This window comes from Panicum virgatum, chromosome 4N (genome assembly GCF_016808335.1).
Source record: "Panicum virgatum strain AP13 chromosome 4N, P.virgatum_v5, whole genome shotgun sequence".
Classification (NCBI taxonomy): Eukaryota; Viridiplantae; Streptophyta; class Magnoliopsida; order Poales; family Poaceae; genus Panicum; species Panicum virgatum.
In genome coordinates, this window is record NC_053148.1 from 34532275 (window position 1) to 34560042 (window position 27768).

The following is a 27768-nucleotide window of genomic DNA, read 5'->3' on the forward strand; positions in this document are numbered from 1 at the left end:
ACTCGAACTGACATTAGCAGCCAATGGGGAAGCGACACGTGCAACAGGTAAGGCGGTGGTGCCTTGTGCCGGTCGGCCGAGCTCCTGTGGGCCCCAACCGTCCCCAACCTCAGCTAGGGGGCTGCAAATTTGGTCAAAATTCACCTGTACACAATTTCAAACCAGCATCTGTGAAATTCGTTAATATTTAATCCTATGCTAGCATTTATTTCTTTATATTCATGGTTTTTGCATGGAATTTGATGGTCAAAATAGACCATCAACACCCGCAACAGTCCGCTGTGATCCCACTAATCCCATGATACCGATGCTGCAAGCGCCGTCCTTCAACATAGGCACTGGCTGTTGCCAAGCAACGCTAGCTGCCGTGATCCACTGCAAACAGCCACAACCGACAAACATGCAACAACCTCCGGCCGCTACCTAACCACGAACATCTCCCCATGGGCTCAGCAATAACCATCCAGCTTGCCATGCGACGAACTTGCTGTCGCCGATTGTTATTGTCCATGACCGAAGGACCAGCAATGCTAAAGCCGAGTTGGACACTAAAAGTCCTGTTGTTGCTCGTCCAAGAACTGGACAGGATTTTCACCTAAAGAACCCGTACAATAAAGTTGTATCCCTAACATGACGGCCCCAACGAGGATAATGATGGACTAGGGCGCCGACGTCATATCCACTAGGAAGAACGCCGGCAAGGGCTTTTGCCCAGATCATTTCAACCCCCCTGCACGCACGCGGCTCGGCACTCCTGGGCCACAGCCAAGACAAAGCCGACACCGCGCCTCCACTCGCCACGCCGCGTACCACCACCGCCGCTACGCACGCCGCGCACGGCCACCTGCCCACGGCGCACTCTGCCACCTCAAGGGCCGCTCCTTCTCCATCACATCCTTGCGCGCTAAGCCACTGACGCCGAGCAGCGAGGCTGCCGCGCCCGTGCGCCGCTGCCCTCTGCCTCGTCGTTGATGGCCACGCTGCTGATGCCGCCATCGCCCCGATGCCGCCCAATAGCAGAGCTCCTCCTCCTCCACCTCACGACCCATGCTGAGGCCACCGCCGCCGCACCGTTATCTACCGCCACACCTCATGCCGCCCCACAGCAGAGCGGGCGCGAAACAGCAGGACCTCTCCAGGGCCTCCGTGATCCATGCCTAGGCCGCCACTGCGATGCACCTCCGCACCTCACCAACCCATCGCGCCGCCCGATGCTCCGCGACATGCCGGAGAGGCCGGGGGCAGCAGAGCCAGTGGTGCAAAGACCGTATCCACCCGCAGGGCTAGATCCGCGCCGACGAAGCTCCAGCATGCCTCCTAGCCATGGGCCCCTTGCTCTGTTCCGCCCTGGCGCCCGAGCACCCCACAGCACGATACGCCCAGCCGTCGCCTTCCTTGCTGGCCGCCAGGCTTCCGGAGACCTACTTGGGCAATAGCGAGGGAGGGAGGGAGGCGTTGGGGGCTAGAGACGGCGGCACGAGGGAGCCTCCCCGATTGCCTTGCGGGAGCGACGCGGAGGGCTAGCTTGTATGGTGTTGCAAAACGTCTCTTGAACAATCCAATAGACCTTTGAGATTTCACACAATGATGTTAGTTTTGGAGGTACTTCTGCTTAGTTTTAGTTTTATTGTACGAGTGCCTGAGTTTTAGTTTCACGTAGTATAAATATGATAAAATATGATATTCATCCAATCATCCACATCCTATTATGTATGTACTGTTTATTATGTTTAATTGCATCTTACTTGCGCCACAGCTATCTAGCACCCTAACGAAAAAAGAATCTGTTGCCGCAAAAAACAGACGGTGATCTTCACGCCACGAGACACCTTAAGATGTCGAGGTTCGTGGCATGTCAATCAATTTGACATGTAATTGATAAGAAAAAAATATATTAATAAACAAAAAGAATGCAGTGGCTAGGATTCCGAAGAATTCCGATGTGGTATCGACCTTTAATAAGTCTGATACAAAAGAAAATCATCAGCTAAATTTCCGAATCTTAACAATAATTAATTTTGAAGCATGTTTTAGGATTCATCAGCTAAAATAGCCGATCCAAATGAGTAGCTCTAAAACAGAGCTTCCCTACAAGCCTAAATTCAATACATGCAAAAAAAACTTATATAAACAGAGCAAGGTCACAACAGCTCAACATAACTAAAGTACTGCTGATTTGCGGCGTCGACGGCGGCGGCGGCACCTCGCGCCTGCTTGACCCTGCGCCCCTCACTCCCTCCACGAGCTCTCTGCCCCGCTGCCGCGCACTCCCTTTTACAAGAGGAGGCGGCTTATCCGGCACCATCTCGGCCGGATCTGGACGCGGTGACCGGCGCCGGCGCTTCTCTGATGGAGCCACTTTTCTGATGTCATGGGCCACCTCGGCGCGGCGGTGCGCATCCTAGTCGGGCACCTCGGCAGTCCTTCGCGCATGCCATGATTTTTGCTGCTTGTGCGAAGATTGAAGACGGTGGGTCAACGGCGATGGCCGCCATTCCTCCGGTGGGACAGATCGGGGTCTTCCTTGTGCGTGACATATTTTCACGTCGCTGCCACACTCCGATCTTGTCCCCGAAGAATCTGGCCTGCAGATTCGTGCTCCTCGGTGGCAATTGCATCTGCCTGAGTTGGCCGAATCTTGGGTCAAGTAACTGAAGATCGTTTAAAGATGATTTGTCAGTTGCTGTTGTGATCTTCCCTTCACGTCATGAGGCAAGTGACAACAATTTTCACCTCTATGGGGTGTTGTCCCTGCTGTGCCGGATCTCCAGGTGAAAGCCTATCCCAACTGTGGATGGACATCGGTGGCGTGTTTAGCGTCGCATTCTCTCAGGAGCGATCGTCTTCGAGATCTTAGGTGATGATTTTACAACTTTCTTCTTTGGATTGGCCGGAGGTTGGGAAATCAAGACGGCGATGGTCATAATTCTTGGTTACCAACCCGTCATAGAAGACCCCCAGGTTGCCTCGTCGAGATGAAGCTCGTTCTGTCAAACAATACCACAAGATGTTGTGGTATGGCGGCGACTTCGAGTTGGAGTTCTCTGCGTCATTTAACTTGGATTGTGTGCTTGCTATTTTATTAGCAAATTGAATGAGCACTATGCCATGACGGTGAAGAGTGAATTCAATTGACAGTGTGGCTGTAGGCGTTCTTTAGTACTGATCTTCATGTACTAAAGTTTTTCTTTTTTTCTTTAGTTTTGTGTAATAATTGGGTTGTGTATGTCTATGGACGTAGAGGCCAGACGTTTCATCCTTTATCTAAAACTAGTGGTTATGCACGTGCCCAGGCACGTGTTTATTTAGTGGTTTTGCATGTTTTCAGTCACATATTTAATACTAATTCTATATCAACTCTACGGAGCTACATAATATACTCCATGGTGTAAGAGTTTCACCAAGTAGACAAATCAAGAATATATAAACTTGTTTACAGACATGGTTGTCACTAATTAGATTTTATACACTTGGCCAAAAAGGGAGAGGATTACATACAAATGTTTCCCACTTTGGCAACGTAAGAATCATTTTCAGGAATGAAATGACGCGTCGCTGCTTCAGAAATGAAGTGGAAGCTCTTGATCAGCCTTGGTTATTTTCAGTTTCAGGTTTGGACGACCCTGACCTGCCATAGAATACCTTCGCAATGAATCCATCAGCAGGTGTGCCTACATATGACCGCACTCGGCCCTTTTGTCCTTTGTTGAGCCAGCAACCTGCTAGATCGTGCAGTGTCATTCCTGGGCTTACTGGCTTGCCACCGCACAATATATCCACCTGCAAGAACAGACACCTCTGTTGGTACCAGATGAACCTGGAACAAAATGGCCGCTGTCGCGGTCCCACAACTATATCATCAACCAACGCCAAATGGTAACAAAGTTTATCAAAACATGCTCAAATGGCATTCTTAAAAAAACTGCTCAAATGACATTCTTGAAAAAAAAAACATGATCAAAAGCATTCAGTTATGCAAAGTTTGGGGGCTATTGCACTTATGGAAGCTATGTACTGCACACAGCTTTGCTACTTTTTTTTGTGAAACACAGCTTTGCTACTTGTTATCAGCTGTATTGAACAAGGAACAAAAGAGAATTGGATGGAATGATGGTGCCAGGAACCGGGTTTGGGTGGTCTTATTATTTGCTTTCGTAGATGTTTCTCACCGCAAACAGAATGACAAGAAACTCATCAAACTGGAACCAGCTTCAAGGAAGCAATATTTGAAAATGAGAGGTTGAGTTTTTCCAGGATAATACAGATATCAATATATCATAATGAAACGATATACATTGTTTTTTCAAACATAAGTAACTGGACCTTATGAGACGTAACTAATTGATTATCACAGGGAGAAATAAAGACAAACCTCAGCTTCACTTGAAAGATTAAGTTTCTGCATGAGGTACTTCTGTATGAAGGACGCAAGGAAGTCTACATCCCTAGGACAGAGTAATAAGAGCATCTCAAGTTAGTGCAGAAAAGCATATAACATTTTGAGAAAGAGCGCGAGGGGATAACTCACTTGATCCTCAAAAAATTTGATACTACCTGTGGTAGAGGAGGCTGATCTTTCCTGAAAATGATTGTAAACCCAATAGCATGATTTCTTATGCTCCTTTTTTTAAAAAAACAATAAATGAAAAGACAAGTCTAGTTTCTTACTGGTCAAAAGCAGCAACAAGGTTGAACCATAATGCTCGCAACTTTCTCTTCTTGTTAGGCAGCTTTGGCTTGATGTTTTTCTGTTTTCCCGTTAAAATCAACAGTTTCTTGCTTCCTGTTCTCTTCTCCAGATTTCCACGTCTTGTAAACTGCCTCTTAGTCTTTGATTGACTGATAGGAGTTTCATCAACTGGATCATCAGATTTATTTTCTGTCATCTTTGCATCTTCTGATTTGGATCTAAGAGACCTTTTATTTTTAGCAGCTATAAATTGAGAACCTAAAGGTCTCCATCCCCCAACTTTCTTTGTGATATTACCACCGGAACACCTAGTGCTGCAGCGACGCCGTGGTGAGTGTAAGGAACATGGCACCATTCATGTCATTTCAAGTGATTTTGGTGATCGAATGACAACACAACACTTGGACTAATATAATTGTTAAGATGACCATTCTCAGGCTTTTAGGTTTAAGTGATGACAAAGAGAAAGAAAAGATAGGCGTAGCAAGGCCCGAAGGGCCGCCCCTACGGGGGTTCCGCTATGTTCCAGAGACCTACGCGGGTCTCAGGGCAGCGCCCTGAAAGCTCTTTGGTCTGAAGCACCGGAAGAACTGACGCATGAAGCATCGGTGCATCCGATGGTTGTCGGAAGAACTGACGCCATGGTAGAAGGGAATCAAAGCCAAGTCAGCTTATGGGCACCGGATGAATCGACGGGGCAAAAAGGGGCATCGGTGCATTGGGCGTCCTATGTTCCAGAGATGATGTCAAGAGCCCAGGAGAAGATTCTTCAGCACTGGTTCAACCGACGGTGCATCGGAGTATTGCGTCGGTGCAATGACGTCAGCGCCCAGGAGAAGATTCTTAAGCACCGGATGAACAGGTGATGCATCGGTACAAAGCTTCGGTTCAACCGGTGATCACTGCGTCAGCTGTCAGGAGTTCAACGGCTACTTCAGGATATGAGTGACCGGAAGAACCGATGTTACCTCAGTCAGAGGCATCGGTTCTTCCAGTGATACGCAGATTTTCTGCTGACCGTTGGAGCAACGGCTACAAGACTTGGTGGCCTATATATATGCCTCACCCCGGCCATTTGAAGCTTTGCTGGAGTTGCTGGACATCCCACACACACCCAAGAACACCTCCAAGCCATACAAAAGCATCAAGATCATATCCTTAGCCCTTAGCACACTTTGAGAGTGTTGTGTAAAGGTTAGCTCTTAGTGAGTGTGATTGCAAGGCCTTGAGCCTTTGTGCTGTGGTTCTCTAGTGAACCAAAACAAGAGCTTGGTGCGCCGGCACCTTGGAGCGTGAAGCTCGCCGGCAACGTTATCGACCCTCCGACTTGGTGTGGAGTGGCGACGACATCTTTGTGCGGGGGACGTGGAGACCCCCATCCTTTGTGGAGAAGCTCCTTAGTGGAACCCGGGGCCAAGGTGACCGTGATTGTGTTCACGGAAGAGACTTGGTGGCCAAGTAGCAATACTCTTAGTGAGTGCTACAACAACGTGGATGTAGGTGTGCCTTTGTGGCTAATCGAACCACGGGATAAACACCCGCGTCAAGAGTTTGCTATCTCCTATCCCGCTCATTAAGCTTCCGCATGTCATACTAGCAATTTGTATGCCTTTACTTTCATAGAGTAGTTTCTTGAATAGGAAAGGCTATAGGTTGCTAAACTCTTTTGGGATAGGGGTTTCACACTAGAACAACCATAGTTGCACATCTAGATAGCTTGTTTTAGTTTAAGTTTTGTTCAAACTAGTTGGAGACATAGGTCTAAGTTTTTAGAGTGCCTAATTCACCCTCTCCCCCTCTTAGGCTAGAGCACCCGATCCTTTCAAGTAGTATCAGAGCCGGGACTCACTTGTCTCACAAACATAGCCAATTCTATTGGCAAATTTGTGTTTACCGGCTCATTAGATCGGTAGGCTTCACCGCCTAGTGAGTTAGCTCTTTTAGGGGAAGGGGTGGATTCTCTAGGACTTCCTCCACGTTTCGATGGCACGGGCTTCCAACTATGGAAGATTCTAATGCAATCACACCTCCAAGCAAAGGGCCTAAATGTTTGGAGAGTTACGAGTGAAAGAACTAAAAGCAATAATCAACAAGAGAGGCAATATGATGCTATAGCCAAGTGTGCTATTTTAAACTCTCTTGGTGAAAATGTGTTCAACCGTGTGTTTGCTTGCGAAAATGCTAATGTTTTATGGAAAACTATTAGTGAGAACCATGAAGGCACAAAACATGTTGCAAATGAAAAATATCATGTTCTCATTGATAAACTTAATAGTTTCAAGCAACTTGATCATGAAAATGCCGAAACTATGTACTCACGGTTGAATATTCTTGTGAATGAGATTAACTCTTTAGATGTGAAGAAAATTGAAGACTTGGAACTCATTCGCAAGATCCTTCACTCACTTCGAAGGCCGGACTATGATTTGGTGACAACAATTCTATATGAGAAAGATCTCAACACAATGACACCAAACAAAGTCCTAAACAAGGTGATCGCCCATGAGTTACGCCATGATATCAAGCCAAGAGCGCCACCTTCTTCACCAACACAAAGTGCACTTGAATGCAAGCAAGTCAAAAAGTTGAAGAAGATGGCCATCAAAGGTAGCTCAAGTGATGAGGAAGAAGAGGATGCAAGAAGCTCCTCAAGTGATGACCAAGAGCCAATGCACCCCAACCTCTACAAGCAAGTAAAGAAGATGAACAAATGCTTGAAGGAAATCAACTCCATGGGGTATGTGGTCTTCCTCAAAGATGGGCCTCACCGTCAACTTATGAAGGTTGAGAAGAAGTTCAAGAAGAACAAGCAAAAAAAGGAGAAGAAGCCCAAGCATGAATCATATGCCGTATTTGGTGAATGGGTAAGCGGTGGTGAAGAATCAAGTGCAAGTTCAAGTGATGAATCAAACAAGAAATTCACCACTCGCATGGGATCATCATCCAACACTTGCTTCATGGCAAAAGGTATGGATAGCGATGTAAGTGATGATGACTCCAACTCTACTTCAATTGATGAACTTCTTGACCTTGTTCATGAGCACCAAAAAGTCATTAAGAAACAATCAAAAGAAATTAAAAACCTTAGTGCTCTCAAAGATCTAAATGCTTCTCTTGCTACAAACTTTGAAGATTTGATGTGCAAATTCAATTTGCTTAGCAAGGAGCATGAAGAGCTCAAATTAAATTTTGAGAGCATTAATGATACAAATGACTCTTTGGAAATGAAGCAAGCTATCTCTTGTGCAATTCCTATCTCTAGGGTAGATGATTGAACTTCTTGCATTGATTTAATTGATGAATCTTGCTCTAATCCTTGCAATAAGAAATGCAATGAGAATGTTGTTGTAGAATCGTGTGATGATTTCATTGCCAAGGAGAATGCTGAGCTCAAGCAAGAAGTGGAAAGGCTCATGAAGGACTTGTATAGATTAAAGGGCAAAGGCATGGAGAGCAATGTCCAACCTTCTCAAAATAACCGTGAGAACATGGTGAAGAAGCTTTAGAAGGGGTCCATCATGACTTGCTCTAAGTGCCACAAAGAAGGCCACAAGTCCAACAAGTGTCCTCAACCAAGGAAGAAGCTTTCGGATGAGAAGAACAAGAAGAAGCTTACAATCAAAAGTTCTCTCATCTACACCAAGCCCAACCGGAGGAACAAAAGCAATAGCACCTCCTATGTGATCAAGAAGAAAATAAATGGCAAGGTGGTTGCTCACAAGGTTGGGAATCAAGAAAGGAGTTGGAACCGCCCCATTTGGGTGCCCAAGGATGTCATCATCAATATGAAGGGGCCTCAAATGGTATGGGTTCCAAAGGAGACTTGAAGCCCAAGAATGGCTTCGGGGGATTTGGAGACTTAGCTCACAAGTTGAAGTGAAGGTTCAAGTCAAAGAAGCTAAGCTCACTACTTGGACATTTGTTGCCCAAGTCCCCCATAAGGTAATGGTAGCTAAATTTAAATTCAAGCATCATGTAGCTCCATTACTCTTGCTAGGTTGTTTGCATACATTGCATCTCCTAGTATTATATATGGTGGGTTGCTTGTGCCATGACTCTAACCCATGAACAACCTACATGGTTTGATAAGTGTGTAGAAAACTACACAAGGTTACCCTTCATGGTACATGAACTTCATAAGGTATGTTCTTCATATGTGTACCATGAGCACAAGCTATAGGGTAAACTTTCCAATTGTGTCAAAATCAATGTGCATACATTTGCTTAGTGATTCAAACACTAAATGCACACATTTAGGGGGAGTTCATTCTATGGCTTGTGATTTTGAGACTAACATGTTTCCAAGTTTATCTTTTGTAGTCTCACGTGGAGTTAACAGTCTAAGAGAATGTTTCTCACGATCAATGTGAACAAACAACTCTATAAGAGTGATTAGATAAATTATGCTTTCATGCATATTGAGCCATGCTCTATTGAACTTAAATGCTCATATCTAAGTTCATAGGTTATGTGCTCATACATTTGCTCAACCTTGGTGTACCAATTGTTTTTCTTTAAAAAGACTTACAAGTATCATATGCAAGTCACTTTCAATTGGTACATACAAGGTAAATAAAGTACCCCCGAGGTATGCAAGGTTCTAAACCTCACCCCGGCCATTTGAAGTTTTGTTGGAGTTGCTGGACATCCCACATACACCCAAGAACACCTCCAAGCCATACAAAAGCATCAAGATCATATCCTTAGCCCTTAGCACACTTTGAGAGTGTTGTGTAAAGGTTAGCTCTTAGTGAGTGTGATTGCAAAGCCTTGAGCCTTTGTGTTGTTGTTCTCTAGTGAACCAAAACAAGAGTTTGGTGCGCCGGCACCTTGGAGCGTGAAGCTCGCCGGCAACGTCATCGACCCTCCGACTTGGTGTGGAGCGGCGACGGCATCTTTGTGCGGAGGACGTGGAAACCCCCATCCTTTGTGGAGAAGCTCCTTAGTGGAACCCGGGGCCAAGGTCACCGTGATTGTGTTCACGGAAGAGACTTGGTGGCCGAGTTGCAATACTCTTAGTGAGTGCTACAACAACGTGGATGTAGGTGTGCCTTTGTGGCTAACCGAACCACGGGATAAACACCCGCATCAAGAGTTTGCTATCTCCTATCCCGCTCATTAAGCTTCCGCATTTCATACTAGCAATTTGTATGCCTTTACTTTCATAGAGTAGTTTCTTGAATAGGAAAGACTATAGGTTGCTAAACTCTTTTGGGATAGGGGTTTCACACTAGAACAACCATAGTTGCACATCTAAATAGCTTGTTTTAGTTTAAGTTTTGTGTAAACTAGTTGGAGACATAGGTCTAAGTTTTTAGAGTGACTAATTCACTCCCTCCACCTCTTAGGCTAGAGCACCCGATCCTTTCAGTGAGGAAGAAGATGACACGGCACTGGCGATGCCATAAGCCATCCACCCGATGATCCGCTGCCGGAACAGCAGGTTCTGGGGGCTCTCCTGGTACAGGGGGCTCTCCTGGTACAGCATCGGGAACTGCATCGATCGCCATTACAGCAACTCAGCAGCAAGGATCAATTGTATTTTGTATTGTACTTGTCGTGATCCACCAAAATAGATGCCATAACTCAGGTGGTTGGTACGATACCTTGAGACAGAAGCGAGCATCAGGTGGTTGGTACGACATCCATTACATGCTAATACCATTAAAATTTAGCAATGCAAGGGTATGAACCTATGTCCGTAGCAAAAAAATATAACATATGTTATTTACAACTATCAGTTAGCTAGGCACAGCAGACACCAAGATAGCATCAACAACCAAAAGGAGCTCTAGCACCTTTTCGTCGACCAAAACAGGCTCTAGCCAGGCACGGCAGGCATTCATCAAGCAGTTCTCCTATTCTGCCAATCTTGACTATTGAATACCAATGTGACAAGAAATGAAAGAACTTTGAGTCTGTCCAACTATAAGTATTGCTCACAGTTTTTATGGAACAGATATATCCTGCTTGCAGAGATTGTGTGCGCCTTTGAGTCATGGAACGATTTATAAGCTGTACCAAAATCCAGCTCTGAAAATCTTTAAAACCTGCAACAGTACAGAAGAATTTTGCTCATTAGGAATACATAATATATGCACTGATTTAAAACAGGATCAGAAACAAAGAGTTTGGGAAAGGTACCTAATATAATCACTGATAATATGTACATTTCAGGCCAATATAGACTGAATATAATCAGCTTGAAGGTGCCAAACTTTTAAATTCTGTAGCTTCAGGTGTGCAGAATAAAATCCACACTCATAGCTCCATCAGATTAACATGGTAACAAACAGCTGTCATGAGAGCAAGCAAAATATTGAGATTACCGAGCACCTGAACCAGGAAATAAAGCATAATAAATCAGGAAGAAAAAATGTGAGTACAGACTTCTCATTAGGAGGAGAAGACATGTCTGGTTCTTGTGGCCAGCGATCAACTTTGTCCAACAAATCTATCTATAAAAGCGTTTGGTAAAGCAGAAAAGTGGATGGTTGGCATGGCATGACCTTAATGCAAAATGGAAAAGCCATATATACAACTAAATAGCTAATTGTCCTTTGCAATAGTTTATAGCTATACATCAATTAATTATAGGAGCCTATTTTCAGAAGATTAAACAAACACAAAAGAACAAATAGTTAGCATGTCCATTTCAGGCCACCTGATGCTGCACATACGTGTGTTAATTTCTCAAACTGATGTTGCTCAAATAACAATCTTATACGGTTGTTATCGCCATAAATTAACATGGTTAATATATGGGCCGAAAGTAAATTGGGCTTAAAGTAGAAGATTAAGAAGGCTTGTAAATCGGCTCCTGCGTGGGCATTTGGGCCACATGGGCCATGTATCTGAAGGACCGAAGCCGGCGACCAGAGGGGGTGAATGGGAGCCGATCAAAATTTCGTCGAAATCGATCCGTCGGCCTATATCCCGAAAATCACCACAAGCCCTCAAACCTAGGATATGAGAGAATAGCTATGGACTAGCTATCTCTTTACAAAATGTCCTAGGAAGCTGCGCGGAAGCAAAAAGAGGCAATTTGCAGAACTGAACTGTAGGGACCGGTCAGACCGGTTCAGAATACCGGTCAGACCGGTAGGAGCCACCGGTCAGACCGGTACGACACACCGGTCAGACCGGTCCTTTCCAGACAGCTCGAAAATCAACCTCCAAACGATGAATCTTGAGCAAACGACCTTCAAATCCAACGAAACTTGGAGGATACCTTCACAACTATTCCGTGAACATATCCCCAAGAGATCTTTCCCAGAAGATTAACGGATCATGGGAAATCAAGGAAAGATCATAGTGGATTGGGGTTTTCTCAATAACTCAAGAACAGCAATTCGGGTGCACTCGCGATTCCAGGGGATTTAGCACTTGGATGGAGAGATCAGAATCGCCACAAAGAGTCCAGCAAATCATGAATCAATGAACTTGTCTCCTCCAAACACTAAACACACCAAAAGAGGAGAGTTCAAGTCCAAAGCGCGAAAGAGGAGGGGGAGGAAGAGAACTCAGCACACAAGAGTGAACTCATCAGATTCAAAAGCCCTGAGGGCACGAGGAGGATAGGGCCTCCTTTCCCAAACAAATCTAACACAAGATCTCAACAATCCATGGACTAAATCTACTCTAAAAAGAAGAACAGGGGAGAGGAACACAGGGGCGGCGGCCTGGGAGATAGAACAATTCACGGACGAAATACAAAAGCTGCTATTAACCTAACACAAGTGAAGGGTATTTATACCCGCGGGACCGGTCAGACCGGTACGCTGGACCGGTCAGACCGGTTGGTTAGACCGGTCAGACCGGTTGGCCTGCAGCACCCCCTGTACATGATCTCATCCAACGGCCGATGTTCTTTCTTCTAAACGAAGTCTTCTCCGCGATGCCGTTGTCTTGATGAAGATCCAGTCCGCGGTTTTGGAGGGTCCGCGAAACCCGGGTAGATGGCCGGTTTTGAGAAAACCGCCAAAACCTCACGCGCGGGAAGATTCCCGCCTCCACGTCGTGGCCCTAGGCGCCGTTCCCGCCTCGGCCTTCTGACGGCCCTAGACGCCGCCCGACGCCTGTCACCTCCTCGCCCGCAGCGAGGCCCTAGACATCGTTGATGCCCGTCGCCTCTGTCAGTCCCGAGACCGACGCCCGTGCCTCCGCGACTTGGCGTCTTCAACCGCCGTCCGCCTCCTTGGTTTTATGGCGCAAACCAAGAAACCCGTCTTCTGTCGCCGCTTGCGCCCTCGATCCAGGAGTGGAAGCCACAGCTGCCGCCCGGTCCGAGCTCCGGTCCCGGCTGCCCTTCACCGCCGTCCACCGTACGATCCATCGGCCACAGCACCTCCACGGCAGCTCCCCGTCGACACTCGATGCCTGTGTACCTGCAATCCAAAGACCAAGCGCACGATCACACCGCACGGTTGACAATTTACTCATCACAAGCAGGATAGAGTACTCAACATTCCTCAGTATCTTTAGATTTAGTTCAAGATTAGAGATAGAGTCCGATCGGGACAAGACAGGATTAGATTGTTTCCCAAGTCTCCGGACTATAAATATGTACCCTATGTTATTCATGAAAAGAAGAACGTCATCACGTCTCGCAAACAATAACTCTCGGCGCACCGCCACCCCTAATCTTAGGGATTCATCCAAGTAAGCGCCATGCTGCCCTGATAGCTTCTTGCGATCAGGGCAGCGTTGTTCTTTCTTTTACCTTGGTATTACTCGTACTGAAGCATTTTTGATGGCGAGTAATGCTAGTTATCCTGATGTCCGTAGCATGGCTTTTAGTGGATCTATTGTTCTTTGTTGCTTATCATCATTGAGTATCATGTTGCTTTTCGTGCAGTCATGTTTCAATCTTATGCTAGTTCTTGTTGTGTAGAACTAGTTACACGGAGACAACACCCTGCTTCTTTTCTGTCTAACAGATCCAATCTGTTATGGTTTGCTCTTGTACATAAGAGTTGGCGTGATATCTGCTAGGTTAGGCCTTGCAAACGGATTGGATGATCCGGTGATGTATTAGATGCTTTGCCTTGGTCTTAACAGGGAATTGATCCAGGAATCGGCTCTTGCTAGTTCTTAGGCCTCTGTTTTGGGTTATGGTTTAGTTATTTATTACATTTATTAGGCCCAATCACGTGTAGGATGTTCCGATCTAGCAGTGAAGCTTTGACCGTTGTGGATTAGATTAATTAGATTCAATTGAAGCAGCTTTACACTTATTTGCTCTATTTATCAATATCCGGATAGATGCAGATCCAATCTGACACTGGGACTTGATCGGCTCTTTAAAGCCGATGCAAGAGTCGTCCCAGGGAGCTGACCACGGCTCGGACTTATGTTTCCACGTGTTTGTGTATGCAGGCAAATCGTTGCAGGCACGTTCGCACCCTCCTGATCGGGTATAGGTCAGGTGGCACGCCCGACTTTCTTCGAATCTCCGGGCGCGTGACGGAATTGCGGGCCGTCGACGAGGGAGCAGTGCCTGCCAGCGCCCCGGTGACCTCCCGGCTCTTCGTATTGCCTGTCGCTGCTTGCCAGTGGGTTTCGACCGACAACACATTCTGGCACGCCCGGTGGGACGCTTCATCAACAACAACGCCTACCGCAGAGATGGCAGGAGCTCAAGACCAAGCACCAGTTCCGCCGGTCACCAAACCTGTCACGTATGAAGAGCTGACTCCAGAACACAATCTCATCGGCTCTTTTGTGAGGACTCGCAACCATGACATCAGGTGGAAGGGGTTTTCACCAGAGGGCGCTCTCGACAACGTTGACCTGTCCGTGCCTTCAGAGGAGCGCACCAGGGCCCTACGCCAGGAGATGAACTATATGGTGGCTCATGCGCTTCATCGGCACTCAGAAAGCCTGGTGAACGAGCTTGAGCACGTGGCACATCGCGTTGTCCAGGAGGTGATCAAGAACCAATACTCCCCATCGGGAGCAATCCTGGGAAGCCACAGGGGAGAGGCTGCATTGTAATCTAAGCCGCCAGTGTCCTACTCGCTCGCGGCAGCAGGACAACTGAATTCGCCGATCTATGTCATTCACAAGATCAGCGGTGATCCTGGAGAAGGCCAGTTCCTGACCGAGCCACCTAAGGAGATCCCGTACGGCTACACGTGCGCATACATCCCCGACAGCGTCAATCCAACACGCTCGGTGCAGCTGGTAAGCCCAGGAGCTTCTGGAGCAGACGCGGAGAAACAAGCATGGCTGGCAAAGAACGCTACCAGGCCGAGTGCTGAGCCATCGGCCCCAGGAGTTCTTAGTGTGGAACAGGTTAGTGCAATACTGAGAGACCAGTTTGGCATCCTGCCCAAGAGAAAAGCGATCGGCTATTCCAAGCCGTACCCAAGTGACTACGACTTGATCCCATTGCCGCCCAAGTATCGGCTCCCTGAGTTCACTAAGTTCAACGGGTCGGAAGGAGCCAGTTCCATTGAGCATGTGAGCCGATACTTAACGCAGCTTGGGATGATCTCAGTATCGGATCCGCTGAGGGTCCGGTTCTTCGGCCAATCTCTTACAGACCCAGCTTTTGGATGGTACGCGTCATTGGCACCAGATTCGATTCGAACTTGGAGGCAGCTGGAAGACCAGTTCCATACCCATTATCACTCAGAGGCTACTGAAGCTGGGATTGCCGACCTTGCCCAAGTCAGGCAGAAGCGAGGAGAGACTGTATCGGAATACATACAGCGCTTCAGAGTGGTCAAGAATCGATGCTACTCATCACGCATTACGGAGAAGGAAGCAGTCAATCTGGCAGTTTTGGGACTCGCTAAGCCGATCAAGGATATGGCTTTCCAGTTGGAGTTCGCATCTCTGGCGCACCTGGTGCAGAAGCTGACGGCGTACGAGCTTTACCATCCCGAGCTGTATCAGGACAAGTTCAAGCGCCATGTGAACATGGCCCAAGCGGATGAATCTGATGACTCTGGCGAGGAGCAAGAAGTGGTCATGGCAGAGTGGACTCAGGGGGCAAACCCCGTCCCGTGCAAATGGATCAAACAGCAGGGGCTCATGAAGGGCTTCGACTTCGACATAGCTAAAGCAGAGCAGATATTTGATCTGCTACTCAAAGAAAAATAGCTGAAGCTCCCAGAGAATCACAAGCTGCCAACCGCACAAGAGCTGCAGGGGAGGCTATACTGTAAATGGCATCATTCGTTCACTCATGCCACGGGTGAATGCAAGGAGCTATGTTGTCAGATTCAATCGGCTATCAAGCAAGGCCGATTAATCCTGGCCCGACACACGACGAAGGTTGACACGAAGCCCTTCCCGCAAGCCAACGTGGTAGAGTTGTCAGACTTCACTCCTACGGGCCAGAATTTTTCATTTCAGATCAACATGGCGGGGCCTGTACGACGTCGTGACGAGCAAAGGAGAGAGGCCGTTTCTGGCAAACAGCCCCAGGACCAAAATGAGCCTGGGCGACAGCAAATTACTGAAGAGCAAGTGTGTCACATCCATAATCAGCTTCCTGCTTCTGATCGGCTTCTGGAAAAATATGAGTATCAGCACAAGCTGCGTCGCCGATATCAATCGGAAGAAGTGGAGTACGAGTACCGCACAGGGAGGACGCTGGGAAGGCGCCAGGCTATACACGACCACTGGCATTGCCCGTTCTTCAGGTACTGTTGGAATTCCGGCATGAGCCGATTGCCCACTATAGATGATTGTCTGGAGTGCAGGCCTCGGGCACGCCAGGCAGACGAGACATCGGTGTTCCAGCGCTTGGGGCCCAAAGTGCGTCACGAGGAACATGTTGAGCGGCCGACCAAGGGCGATTTCGAGCCAGAAGAGGAAGACAAGTACCATCGCCCACGGTGGTGTCCTGACGGACTTAATCACTCGCAGAAGCGCATAGTGCAGCTCCTGCGCAATCTAGAAGAGGCAGAAGCAAGATACCTTGACGTGCTGAGGAAGGCGCGTCCAGACCTCGCGGAACAGGTCAGGCACCCGCGAAGGGTGGAAAGGCGCCCTCCAAGAAAAGAGTGGCGCCCCAAGTAGGCGAAATCCGATGAGAAGCCATCGGCTGATGTGAACATGGTGTTCGTGCTCCCATCATTGTTCCGGGCACCCCAACCGGAGGATTTGCCTATTGCACAGTTGGATCTTGGCCCCCAGCCGATCATCTTCGAGAAGTCAAAGGAAAAAAGCTACAAACATTTGAAGGGGCTGTATCTCAGGGGCTTCATCAACGGTAAACCCGTTAACAGGATGTTGGTTGACACCGGTGCTGCAGTCAACCTGATGCCATATTCAGTGCTGCACCAGTTGGGGCGTTCTTCTGCTGACCTCATCAAGACCAACGTAACGCTCAATGACATCAATGGGCAACCATCAGAAGTAATGGGGGTGCTTAATGTGGAGCTGATAGTGGGTTGCAAGATGATCCCGACTTCATTCTTCATCGTCAACAGCAAGAGTACATACACGGTGTTGCTTGGGAGAGATTGGATTCACACCAACTGTTGTATCCCTTCCACAATGCATCAGTATCTCGTCCAATGGGATGGCGATGAAGTAGAAGTGGTCCCTGCAAACGATTCCAGCGAGGTCTCGCTCGCGGATATGAATGCCTGGGACGCAGAAGGACAAGAGCCGATCTCAGGGATTTCACTGCAAGACTGTGATCGGATCGAGGCGACAAAAAATGGACTGAGGCTGGTCTTATCCACTGGCCTCACAGAATAGACACATCCTGTCATGCTACGGGGTGTAATAGGGTAGGAGAGGCCGGTCCCAGCGACCAGCCCCAAAAAATAGAAAAATCCTATTTGGGGTCGGAATTGTTACATCATGTACATACAAAGACCTGCTCTAGCAGTTGGCCACTCATTGAATATTTGGTTTCGAATGATAATGGAAGTATAGAAACGGCCAGCCCATGTGGTTGGCCAAATAATTTTTCTTGTCATTTCCCTGTGTTTGCCGCTGATCTTGTGGATAACGAAGACTCACCTGCGTTCGCAGCTGGATTTTCAGACGACGGCAAGCTGGGATATGGGTTCACGTCAGCTGATGATTTGGAAGAGATTGACATCGGTCCTGGGGATAAGCCACGACCGACATTTATCAGCAAAAAGTTGGATCCGGTTTTGCGTAAGGAGATGATTGCATTGCTGAAAGAGTACTGGGATTGTTTCGCATGGGACTACACTGAGATGCCCGGTCTAGATAGAAGCATCATCGAGCATCGGCTCCCGCTCAAGAAAGGGTTTCGGCCGTTTCAGCAACGAGCGCGTCAGATGAAGGCCGAAGTCCTAGAAGAAGTCAAGAAAGAGGTGGAGAAGATGTTGGATGCTGGGTTCATCAGGCCGTGCCGGTATGCAGAATGGATCTCCAGCGTGGTACCGGTACAAAAGAAGGATGGCCGATGGCATGTCTGCGTCGATTTTAGAGACCTCAATAGAGCAACGCCAAAAGATGAGTATCCGATGCCTGTTGCAGAAACATTGATCAATGCAGCTGTCGGCCACAAGATGATGAGTTTTATGGATAGTAATGCCGGCTACAACCAGATCTTCATGGCCCTAGAAGACGTGAACAAGACCGTGTTAAGAGTACCAGGCGCGGTCGGCTTGTTCGAGTACTTGGTTATGACCTTTGGATTGAAAAATGCCGGTGCAACGTACCAGCGTGCCATGAATTACATTTTTCATGATCTCATCGGCAAACTGGTAGAAATTTATATTGATGATGTTGTGGTCAAGTCCAAATCAGCTGGGGGGCATTTAGAAGATCTGCGTCAAGTCTTAGAGTGGACTCGAAGGTTCGGGCTCAAGATGAACCCAAAGAAATGTGCTTTTGGCGTGTCGGCCGGTCAATTTTTGGGGTTCCTGGTGCATGAACAGGGGATCGAGATCGGCCTGAAGAGTCAAGAAGCTGTGAAGACGATGAAGCCACCTACTACAAAGAAAGAGTTGCAGAAGCTCATTGGTAAAATAAACTTTGTCAGACGGTTTATTTCTAATCTGTCTGGGCGCATTGAACCGTTCATGGGTCTAGTGAAGATCAAATCCGATGATGAGTTTCGCTGGGGGGTAGAACCGCAACAAGCTTTCGATGAAATTAAGGAATATTTATCAAAGCCTCCAGTGTTGGTTCCTCCTCAGCAAGATAGGCCGTTCTATGTGTACCTATCTGTGGGTGACACTTCCATTGCTTCAGTATTGGTTCAGAAGCACGACGGCCAGGAGAGGGTGGTTTTCTACCTCAGCAGGCGCATGTTAGACGCCGAGACTAGGTATCCTGAAATCGAGAAGCTTTATCTTTGCTTATTCTTTACGTGTACAAAGCTCCGTCATATTTTGCTCTCGGCGGAAACAATTGTCATATGCAAATCAGATGTCATAAAGCATATGTTGTCGGCTCCTGTTCTGAAAGGCTGGCTTGGAAAATGGATGTTTGCATTGTCGGAGTTCGATATTCGATATCAGCTTGCGAAGGCAGTCAAAGGATAGGCACTGGCAGATCTTGTTGCAGACAGGATCAACACTGATATTGCTGCATTATTTATTCGTGCTTGGGCTATGTTTTTTGACGGATCGGCTTGTGATGATGGGTGCGGTATGGGAATTCTGTTGGTATCGCCTCGAGGGGCGACTTACTCTTTTTCCATCAGAATGACTGCCCCATGCACCAATAACTTGGCGGAATATGAAGTCGTTCGCAAAGGGATGGAACTGCTCCTCGAAGCTGATGCAGAAGCGGTGGAAATATTTGGAGATTCGAAGCTGGTGATTTCTCAGCTCACGGAAGAATATAGATGTGAGAGCGAGGCTCTTTTTCCGATATGGGTGCAGTGCCGTGAGTTGATGTCACAATTTAGGTACATCAATTTCCACTGGATACACATAACTCTGAACAATGAAGCCAATGATTTGGCACAGATGGCTTCTGGGTACAAGGAAACAGCCGATGGAGTCGATGCAGAGGTTCAGTTTCTAGAACCCGGAGACTGGAGAGCCGATATCTTCAATTACTTGAAGGATTCAGCTCGGGGGGGCACCCAGGAAGATAAGACTCAAGGCTATGAAGTATGTTCTGGTAGGGAATGACATGTTCTACAGGACTTTGGAAGGACTACTACTTAAATGTCTGGGACCTTCAGAGTCAAATCGGCTCTTGCATGAGGTTCACGAGGGAACCTGTCGTACTCATCAATCGGCTCATAAGATAAAGTGGCTGATTAGGCGATCGGATATTACTGGCCTACCATGCTTGAAGATTGCTTCAAATATTACAAGGGATGTCAGGCATGTCAGAGATTCGGCAAGATTCAGATAGTGCCAGCATCAGTAATGAATCCTATCATCAAACTGTGGCCATTTAGAGGTTGGGCCATGGACATGATTGGTCAGATCAACCCGTCATCTAGCAAGGGTCACCAGTGGGTCTTAGCTGCTACAGATTATTTTACAAAGTGGGTAGAGGCAGTGCCCATGAGGTCAGTAGCGTCAAGAGATGTGATCAGCTTTGTCAAAGAGCACATCATTCACAGGTTCAATATTCCTCAAACTATTATGACCGACGGAGGTTCGGTCTTTATATCAGAGGAATTCAGGAAGTTTGCTGATGACATGGGGATTAAGCTGATCAGATCATCTCCATATTATGCCCAGGCTAATGCACAAGCTGAAGCATCCAACCAAAGCCTCATCAAGCTCATAAAGAGGAAGATTGATGAATATCCTAGGCGCTGGCATGAGGTTTTGTCAGAAGCTTTGTGGGCATATCGTATTTCATGTCATGGGTCCACCAAGACATCGCTGTACCATTTAGTCTACGGCCAAGACGCTGTGCTACCATGGGAAATCACGGCTGGATCAAGGCGTGTCGAGTTCCAGAACGATCTGACAACTGAACAATATACAGCCTTGATGAATGACAATGTGAAGGACCTGACAGAGCTAAGACTTTGGTCATTGGAGAAGATTAAGGAAAACAAGACTAAAGTCGCTCGTGCGTACAACAAGAAGGTCAAGCCAAAGAATTTCCAGGTTGGAGACTTGGTTTGGGAGGTAGTATTGTCATTGGGAACTAAAGATAAAAAATATGGCAAGTGGTCCCCAACTTGGCACGGGCCGTACAAGGTTGATCAGGTTTTGCCTGGGAATGCATACATGCTCGAGGAATTGGACGGCGCCAAGTTTCCTGTCGCTGTCAATGGCCAACACCTCAAGAAGTATTTCCCGAGCATGTGGGAAAGCGAGTAACGAAAGCCGATGAGATCCATCTGGCGGCAGTGTAATAGGCCAACACGTTGAGTTGGCCAGTAACAAAAAAAATGTAATAGGCCAACACGTTGAGTTGGCCAGTAAAAAAAATCATGACAGGCCAACACGTTGAGTCGGCCAGTAAAAAAAATTATGACAGGCCAACACGTTGAGTTGGCCAGTAAGAAGAAAGATAATGTCTAAAGACAGCCGATGTGTAACCATCGACTTAAGATGTTTTAAACATTACGAGTTTCAAGTTAACATGCGGTAATGATTGTTTCTTGAGCCTATCTATTGGTTCAGAAATTCTTCTATGGCATGGATGGCTTCCGTGCGGACGGCGTCTGCTCGTGCTATGATTGCTTCGTCATCCTTGTCATCGCATGTTATTATCTGCTGACTCAAGGTGCTTATCTCTGCAAACTCTGCTTGTATCTGCTCGGCTATTTCCTGGGTTTCCTGTTTGGAGTTTGCAATGGAAGCTTCCTCGGCCTGGATGAGTTGCTTGGTGGTACGAACTTTTTCTTCGAGTTCTGCCAATTCTTTCTTCAGGAGGTTGAGTCGGTTCATGTTGGCAGGCGCGTCAGCTTTGATATCTAGAGTTGCTTTCTTTTGGTTGAGGGCCTTGCACCTTTGGACAATATCAACTTTCAGAGAATCTTGAGAGCGACGTGCTTCTATTCTTTGTTGTGCTTTATTCACTTCTACTCGGAAGAATGGAAGGTTGCTGGCTAGCCAAAGCTTGATTTGCAGTAGCTCCGGGAGTTGGGATTCTATTTGCTCGAAGATGTTCTTTATTTTGCTAGAATCATCAACCAGAGTAATAATTGGAGCAGATAATAGATCCTTGATGAGTTGAAGCTGATTTGCCAAGTTAGCCGATTGCTGCAAAGATGGTGTTTTTGCTCCAGGGGCAGACAGACCCATTGATGCCGGGTCAAAGGAAAGCAAACCTGAAATGTCAAAGCCCTATGGACATATCTGAAATTAGAGCAGGGTGCATTTATGAGGCTATCGGGTGGTTCAAAATTGGTTCTCGTGAAAGTTACCTGTTTTGAACAAGAAGTGATGATCGGTTCGGGTGTAGCCGATCCAGTTGGATTAGAGGTGACAACAGGGTTTTCGATGTCAGCCAGTTCATCATGAGCATCCGTCAGAGTGTTGGAAGTTTCAGTTGCTCCAGTATCAGCTTCATGAACGGTGGCTTCGTGCTGTGCTGGGCTACTGGTTTCGAGGATGTCTTCAGTTGCGTCCTAGAAATAAAATTACAGTCAACCAGAGTACATATGTACGCAATAAAGAAGAAGTTTTAGAAAAATGAGTTACCTGGTTGGTGTTGGACTCTGATGGACTCGGGGAAGCTGGTGTCGGTTTCTTGATGGCTCGTCTCGTGATCATCTTCCTTTTCTTGGTTAAAACTCGGGGGGCAACAATTGCAGAAGCTTGTCTTCGTTTGGAAGCCGACTGAAGTAAGTATGGCTGAATAGTCATTATCACTTTCTTCATTGATGGTGATCCCTTGCAGAAGAGTACATCAGGGGCAGTTGGAAGAAAGTGGAATGGCTCCCCGTTGTTGGTCTTAGGTTCTGGACCATCTTGTTGCTGCAAACAGGGTGAGCAGGATTAGTTAAGAGGAAAAATAGGGGGCTTAGAAGGAATGAATGCATAGATCCAGTACCTCCTCTTCGGGGTTTACGTATTCAGGGTCAATTTGCTGCAGTCGAGGACCTAGAGCTTTTCTGAAAGCATGAGTTTTCCACATTCCCCACCAAGTGTTAAAGCCGATTGAAGAGGAAGTGAAGGACAGATCGGCTGGTATTGGAATATGGAGATCATCGAACATGCTGTAGCATCTCGAGCTGGTGAGACCATCAGGCAGATCGGCTCTACTCTCCACCAAGTGGTTAATATGGAAGTGGGGAGGGACTTGTCCTAAGCCAAATTGCCGAGCTGCTATGACTGGTTGATAGGTTTCGTAGCCTGGTTTGATAATTCTATGGGAAGTACTCATGCCAACAGGGAGGAAACCAGGTCGAATCATCAAGGAATATAGATGCCGAGTGTTGTCGTCATCGGCAAAACTATCTAGTCTGAAGGCGGTTGGATTCTCAAAGGATTCAGATTCAGTGAATGGAAAATAGAGTGGATTGCCTAGTCCTTTATAGAAGACTCTGAACCATTTTGCTGCATCTATCGGTTCAGTTTGCTGCCAGGAAGACTAAATAAAGCTTGGCCATAACTAGTACATCTAATTGGTTTCCCACTCTCATCGGGAAAGGAATTCTTGGTCAGGCCTTGGAAGTTTGGGATCTGGTGCTAAAAGTATAGTTGTGCCCACAACTGAATAAATCACCAAGGGCCTCCAGTTCTCAGTTTCTTTTGGTTAAGCAGATTAGATGTCATCAAATGGAGATATCTGTATGTTTCTACAAGGAAAAGTTTGCCTAGGCCGGTGCAGTTGCCATGGGCCAGGTGATAGGCCAGGGGAAGATAATTCTTAGTTGGAGCTAAAGAAGGGCCACAAAAGATGAAGTGCTCTAGCCAAAGATTTAAAAAGGTTGTGTGTTCCTTTTCAGTCACTGGGCCTTTTGTTTTCATGTGCTGGTTCATGTAAGTGCCCCAGTTTGTGCAATTTGCCTTGGATGAAAGTTTGAAGGGAACTTCTGTCATTTTGTGGGCAGCTGAATTGGGAGATCCAATGTCTAGGCCAGTGATCATGGTGACATCTAGCAGAGTAGGAGTCATGGGGCTGTGGCCAAAGAGGAAACAGTTCAGAGCATCAGACCAAAAATAGCCGATGGTTTTCAGAAGATTTTCATCTTTGTCAAGAGGAGATAATGATAAGCTAAGTGCATCGGCTATGTTCAATTCCTGCCACAAGGGCATATAGGCTTTTGCTACTCTGCTGTACCATGTAATCCAGCTCTCAGGAGGGTTAGGCCAGGCTCTTAAGCAGTCGGCCCAAAGGTTCAAATCGATATTTTGACTCACGAAAGGAATCCTATTTGCTTCACAAGAGATTAAATCTGTAGGATTTTTGTAAGCTCGTGGGCCAAGACAGAAAGATTTTGGATTGGAAGGATGCGGCAGAAGGATGTCTGACACCTGAAGTTCAGAGATTCAGAAGTATACATGTGGTGTCATAGTTTGATTTGTTCAGAGGCTTAATAAGCTGAAGAGAGTTGAAGGGATTGGGCTGGATGTTACCTTCAGGCCGCAGATTGCCGCATCATCGATTGCACAATTTGTCGTCTGAGCTGCAGAATCCGCCATGTTTCAGATCTGTTGGTTTAGGATTTGATTGCTATGGGTTCTGATTCGAATTCCGTATGCTTGGAGAGTTCTTGCTCGGATTTGTAGAGTTGGGTTTTCGAATTACGCTCGGATTTGAGAGCTTGTTTCGAGTTCGGTTCAAGGTAGAAGTGATACTCTACTCTTGTGCGGGTTGCTTCTAGTTTGAATTTTGTTGGCTCTTGGATATTTATAGAAGCCTGATGCGTTGCCATCGGCTTTTTTTGAAGTAAATTAGACACACAAAATTCAGGGAAATTGATTTCATTAAAAGGAAAGGTTTCTTACAAGGAAAAGCCGATTGTTACAAAGGAGTTAATCCTTCGGCTTTACAACCCTACTCCTACAGTACTACTTCTACCGCTCATAGGTACCTAGTACCTACTGCATTTGGGGCTCCGGGCCGGCACATCTCCGCCGTCGTCGCTGTCGTCATCGTCGTCGTCGTCGCTGCCGAAGGCGCTGCTGATGCCTTCGGACCCGAAGCTGTTGCTCCGACCGCCGCCGCCGCTGCTTTCTTCTTCGCTGTCCTCTTCGGAGGACCCGAGGAACCGGAAGGGCTTTCCGCCCATCGGCTCGTTGTCATCGGAGGAGGAGTCGATCTCCTCTTCCGAGGAGGAGTCGACTCCCTCCGAGGAGTCTTCTTCGTCGCTCTCCAGTTCCTCTTGGAACAGGAACTGGAGGTCCTCCCCCTCAGTCTTGGGCTCGTCTTCCTCGGAGACGACCCCGAAGTCGAACTCTTCTGCATCCCAATGCAGAGGAGCCAGAGCTTCGTATGCTGCCGTCGGGTCCCATTCGCGGGTCGGCTCTCGGCTCTCTGGGATAGAATCAATGGAGGAGGCGGAGAGGGAAGAAGAAGAAGAGGAGGAGGAGGAAGAGTCTCCGAAGGAGTTGGAGCCGGAGGAGGAAGAGATCGCCATGGCTACTGGTGCTGGAGGATTGGGGTTTTTCTGTGCTACTTGGCTTTGGAGGAAGAAGAGTTTGCTGTGAAGAAGAGCCGATTTGGGGTGAGGTTAAATAGTAAAAGATGGAAGATGGATCGGCAGTTTCACGTTCTGCGAGGGGCCAGTTGCAGAGACGTTGCGTTTTCCTTGGTGGTTGCAGCAGTTTTAATAAGCATTAACGGGAAGATGGAGCGACGGAGTGGTTTTGGAATTATCATTGCCAAAACCAGGGGCATGTGTTATCACCATAAATTAACAGGGTTAATATATGGGCCGAAAGCAAGTTGGGCTTAAAGCATAAGATTAAGAAGGCTTGTAAATCGGCTCCTGCGGGGGCATTTGGGCCACATGGGCCATGTATCTTTAGATTTAGTTCAAGATTAGAGATAGAGTCCGATCGGGACAAGACATGATTAGATTGTTTCCCAAGTCTCCGGACTATAAATATGTACCCTATGTTATTCATGAAAAGAAGAACGCCATCACGTCTCGCAAACAACAACTCTCGGCGCACCGCCACCCCTAATCTTAGGAATTCATCCAAGTAAGCGCCATGCTGCCCTGATAGCTTCTTGCGATCAGGGAAGCATTGTTCTTGCTTTTACCTTGGTATTATTCGTACTGAATCGTTTTTTATTGCGAGTAATGCTAGTTATATTGATGTTCGTAGCATGGCTTTTAGTGGATCTATTGTGCTTTGTTGCTTATCATCTACGAGTATCATGTTGCTTTTCGTGCAGTCATGTTTCAATCTTATGCTAGTTCTTGTTGTGTAGAACTAGTTGCACAGAGACAACACCCTGCTTCTTTTCTGTCTAATAGATCCAATCTGTTACGGTTTGCTCTTGTACATAAGAGTTGGCGTGATATCTGCTAGGTTAGGCCTTGCAAACGGATTGGATGATCCGGTGATGTATTAGATGCTTTGCCTTGGTCTTAACAGGGAATTGATCCGGGAATCGACTCTTGCTAGTTCTTAGGCCTCTGTTTTGGGTTATGGTTTAGTTATTTATTACGTTTATTAGGCCCAATCACGTGTAGGATGTTCCGATCTAGCAGTGAAGCTTTGACCATTGTGGATTAGATTAATTAGATTCAATTGAAGCAGCTTTACACTTATTTGCTCTATTTATCAATATCCGGATAGATGCAGATCCAATCTGACACTGGGACTTGATCGGCTCTTTAAAGCCAATGCAAGAGTCGTCCCAGGGAGCCGACCACGGCTAGGACTTATATTTCCACGTGTTTGTGTACGCAGGCAAATCGTTGCAGGCACGTTCACACCCTCCTGATCGGGTATAGGTCAGGTGGTACGCCCGACTTTCTTCGGAATCTCCGGGCGCGTGACGGAATTACGGGCTGTCGACGAGGGAGCAGTGCCTGCCAGCGCCCCGGCGACCTCCCGGCTCTTCGTGTTGTCTGTCGCTGCTCGCCGGTGGTTTTCGACCGACAACAATGGTTCAACTTATCGCCCTTGCTCCAAAACAAGACATGCGTCCAGAACCAAAAAAAATTCGATGCTTTCACCGCGAAATTCCCAGGTACTCAGGCTAGAAACCCTACCCCAGGCCCTATACTCGAATCGAACCCGCCTCATGCTAACAATTACAGGCTCCAATCGCCCAAAATACCACCGAGGAACCAAACAGACTCGCAATCGAGGTGGAGGAGACCGGTAGCGGGGTCGCACGGCGTACCTTCTTGTAGGTGCGGGGCGAGGCGAGGAAGTAGACGCCGAGGGTGCCCGGCAAAGGCGAGCGGCGAGGATAGGAAGAGGGGCTGGCGTGGCGAAGCTCGAGGAAGAGGGGCCCTGTCCGCCGTCGAGGAGGCCAGTAACCGGCGCGCGTGGACGCCATGGATGCTGCACCACACCACCGCCGTACCACCGCCGCGACAGGCATGAGGACGCCGGCGCCGTCCCCTGCAGCTCGCCGTGGGCGGGGCTCGAGTGCAAGCCTCGAGGGAGAGGGGCCTCCGCCTGCGCCCGAGGGGGCCTCGCCGGAGGAAGGAGGTGCAACCGCGCGCCGACGCGCCGTTCTGGGCCCCGGATCCGGCCGCCCGCGCGCCCTCCTGGTCCTCGCGGCCACCACCGCCGCGGCCGAGCCCGTTGGGGATCTTGGCTCGCCGTTGGGGAGGCCGAATCGAGGGACCAGGAGCATGGCCGCCGACGGAGAGGGACCAGGGGCGTGCATGCACCTCCGTGCTACCCTGCTTCACCTTGGGCCGCCGCCGCCATGGCCCTCGTTCCGGCCGCGAGGAGCCGCCGCCCCTACTCCTCCCTCTCACGGCCGCCGCGAGGAGCTGCCGCCCCTGCTCCTCCCTCCCGCGGCAGTCGCGAGGAGGCCCGCCGTCCGCGCCGCCGGGCCGGCCCCTCGCCTCGCCTCGCCTCGCGCAGCTTGCCTGGGGAGGGAGGAGGCCCCTCGCCGCTCCGGGTGCCCGCCGACCAGGGGAGGAGGCGTGCGATTCTGGATCTGGATGAGGAAAAAATAAGGAAAGTGCTGATTGTGGCCGGCGCTCGCTGGGTGAAGGCGCTTGCTGGGTGAAGGCGGTGATTGCGGCGCAGGCGGGTATCGTGGGCGTGGGTATGCGGCCG

The 27768-nt window shown here is 48.0% G+C and overlaps 1 protein-coding gene across 7 annotated transcripts; it reads right to left on the reverse strand.

Moving 5' to 3' along the window:
• Positions 1-3349: 3349 nt before the first annotated feature.
• On the reverse strand, positions 3350-26975 carry LOC120670644 (E3 ubiquitin protein ligase DRIP1-like). 7 transcript variants are annotated; one of them, XM_039950797.1, is made up of 10 exons: positions 26873-26950; positions 10835-11148; positions 10634-10740; positions 10489-10553; positions 10297-10383; positions 10066-10184; positions 4669-5025; positions 4529-4579; positions 4373-4445; positions 3350-3834 (listed from the first exon to the last, which is right to left on the reverse strand). In XM_039950797.1, the coding sequence occupies exons 5-10, from the start codon at positions 10333-10335 to the stop codon at positions 3586-3588; spliced, it is 888 nt and encodes a 295-aa protein (XP_039806731.1). In that variant the 5' UTR covers positions 10336-10383; positions 10489-10553; positions 10634-10740; positions 10835-11148; positions 26873-26950; the 3' UTR covers positions 3350-3585. The 7 variants fall into 7 exon arrangements, with proteins under 7 accessions (XP_039806731.1, XP_039806733.1, XP_039806729.1 ...); XM_039950799.1 differs by lacking the exon at positions 10489-10553 and having other exon boundaries at positions 26873-26951; XM_039950795.1 differs by having other exon boundaries at positions 10297-10740; positions 10835-10986; positions 11081-11148; positions 26873-26949.
• Between the last annotated feature and the right edge of the window lie 793 nt (positions 26976-27768).

Bases quoted from the DNA above. Each gene is read 5' to 3' on its own strand.
- LOC120670644 (XM_039950796.1), bottom strand. From the start codon at position 10,335: ATGTCGTACCAACCACCTGATGCTCGCTTCTGTCTCAAG. The intron at 10,185-10,296 runs GTATCGTACCAA...CGATCGATGCAG, and splicing joins ATGCTCGCTTCTGTCTCAAG to TTCCCGATGCTGTACCAGGA. The intron at 4,446-4,528 runs GTGAGTTATCCC...ACTCTGTCCTAG, and splicing joins TCAAATTTTTTGAGGATCAA to GGATGTAGACTTCCTTGCGT.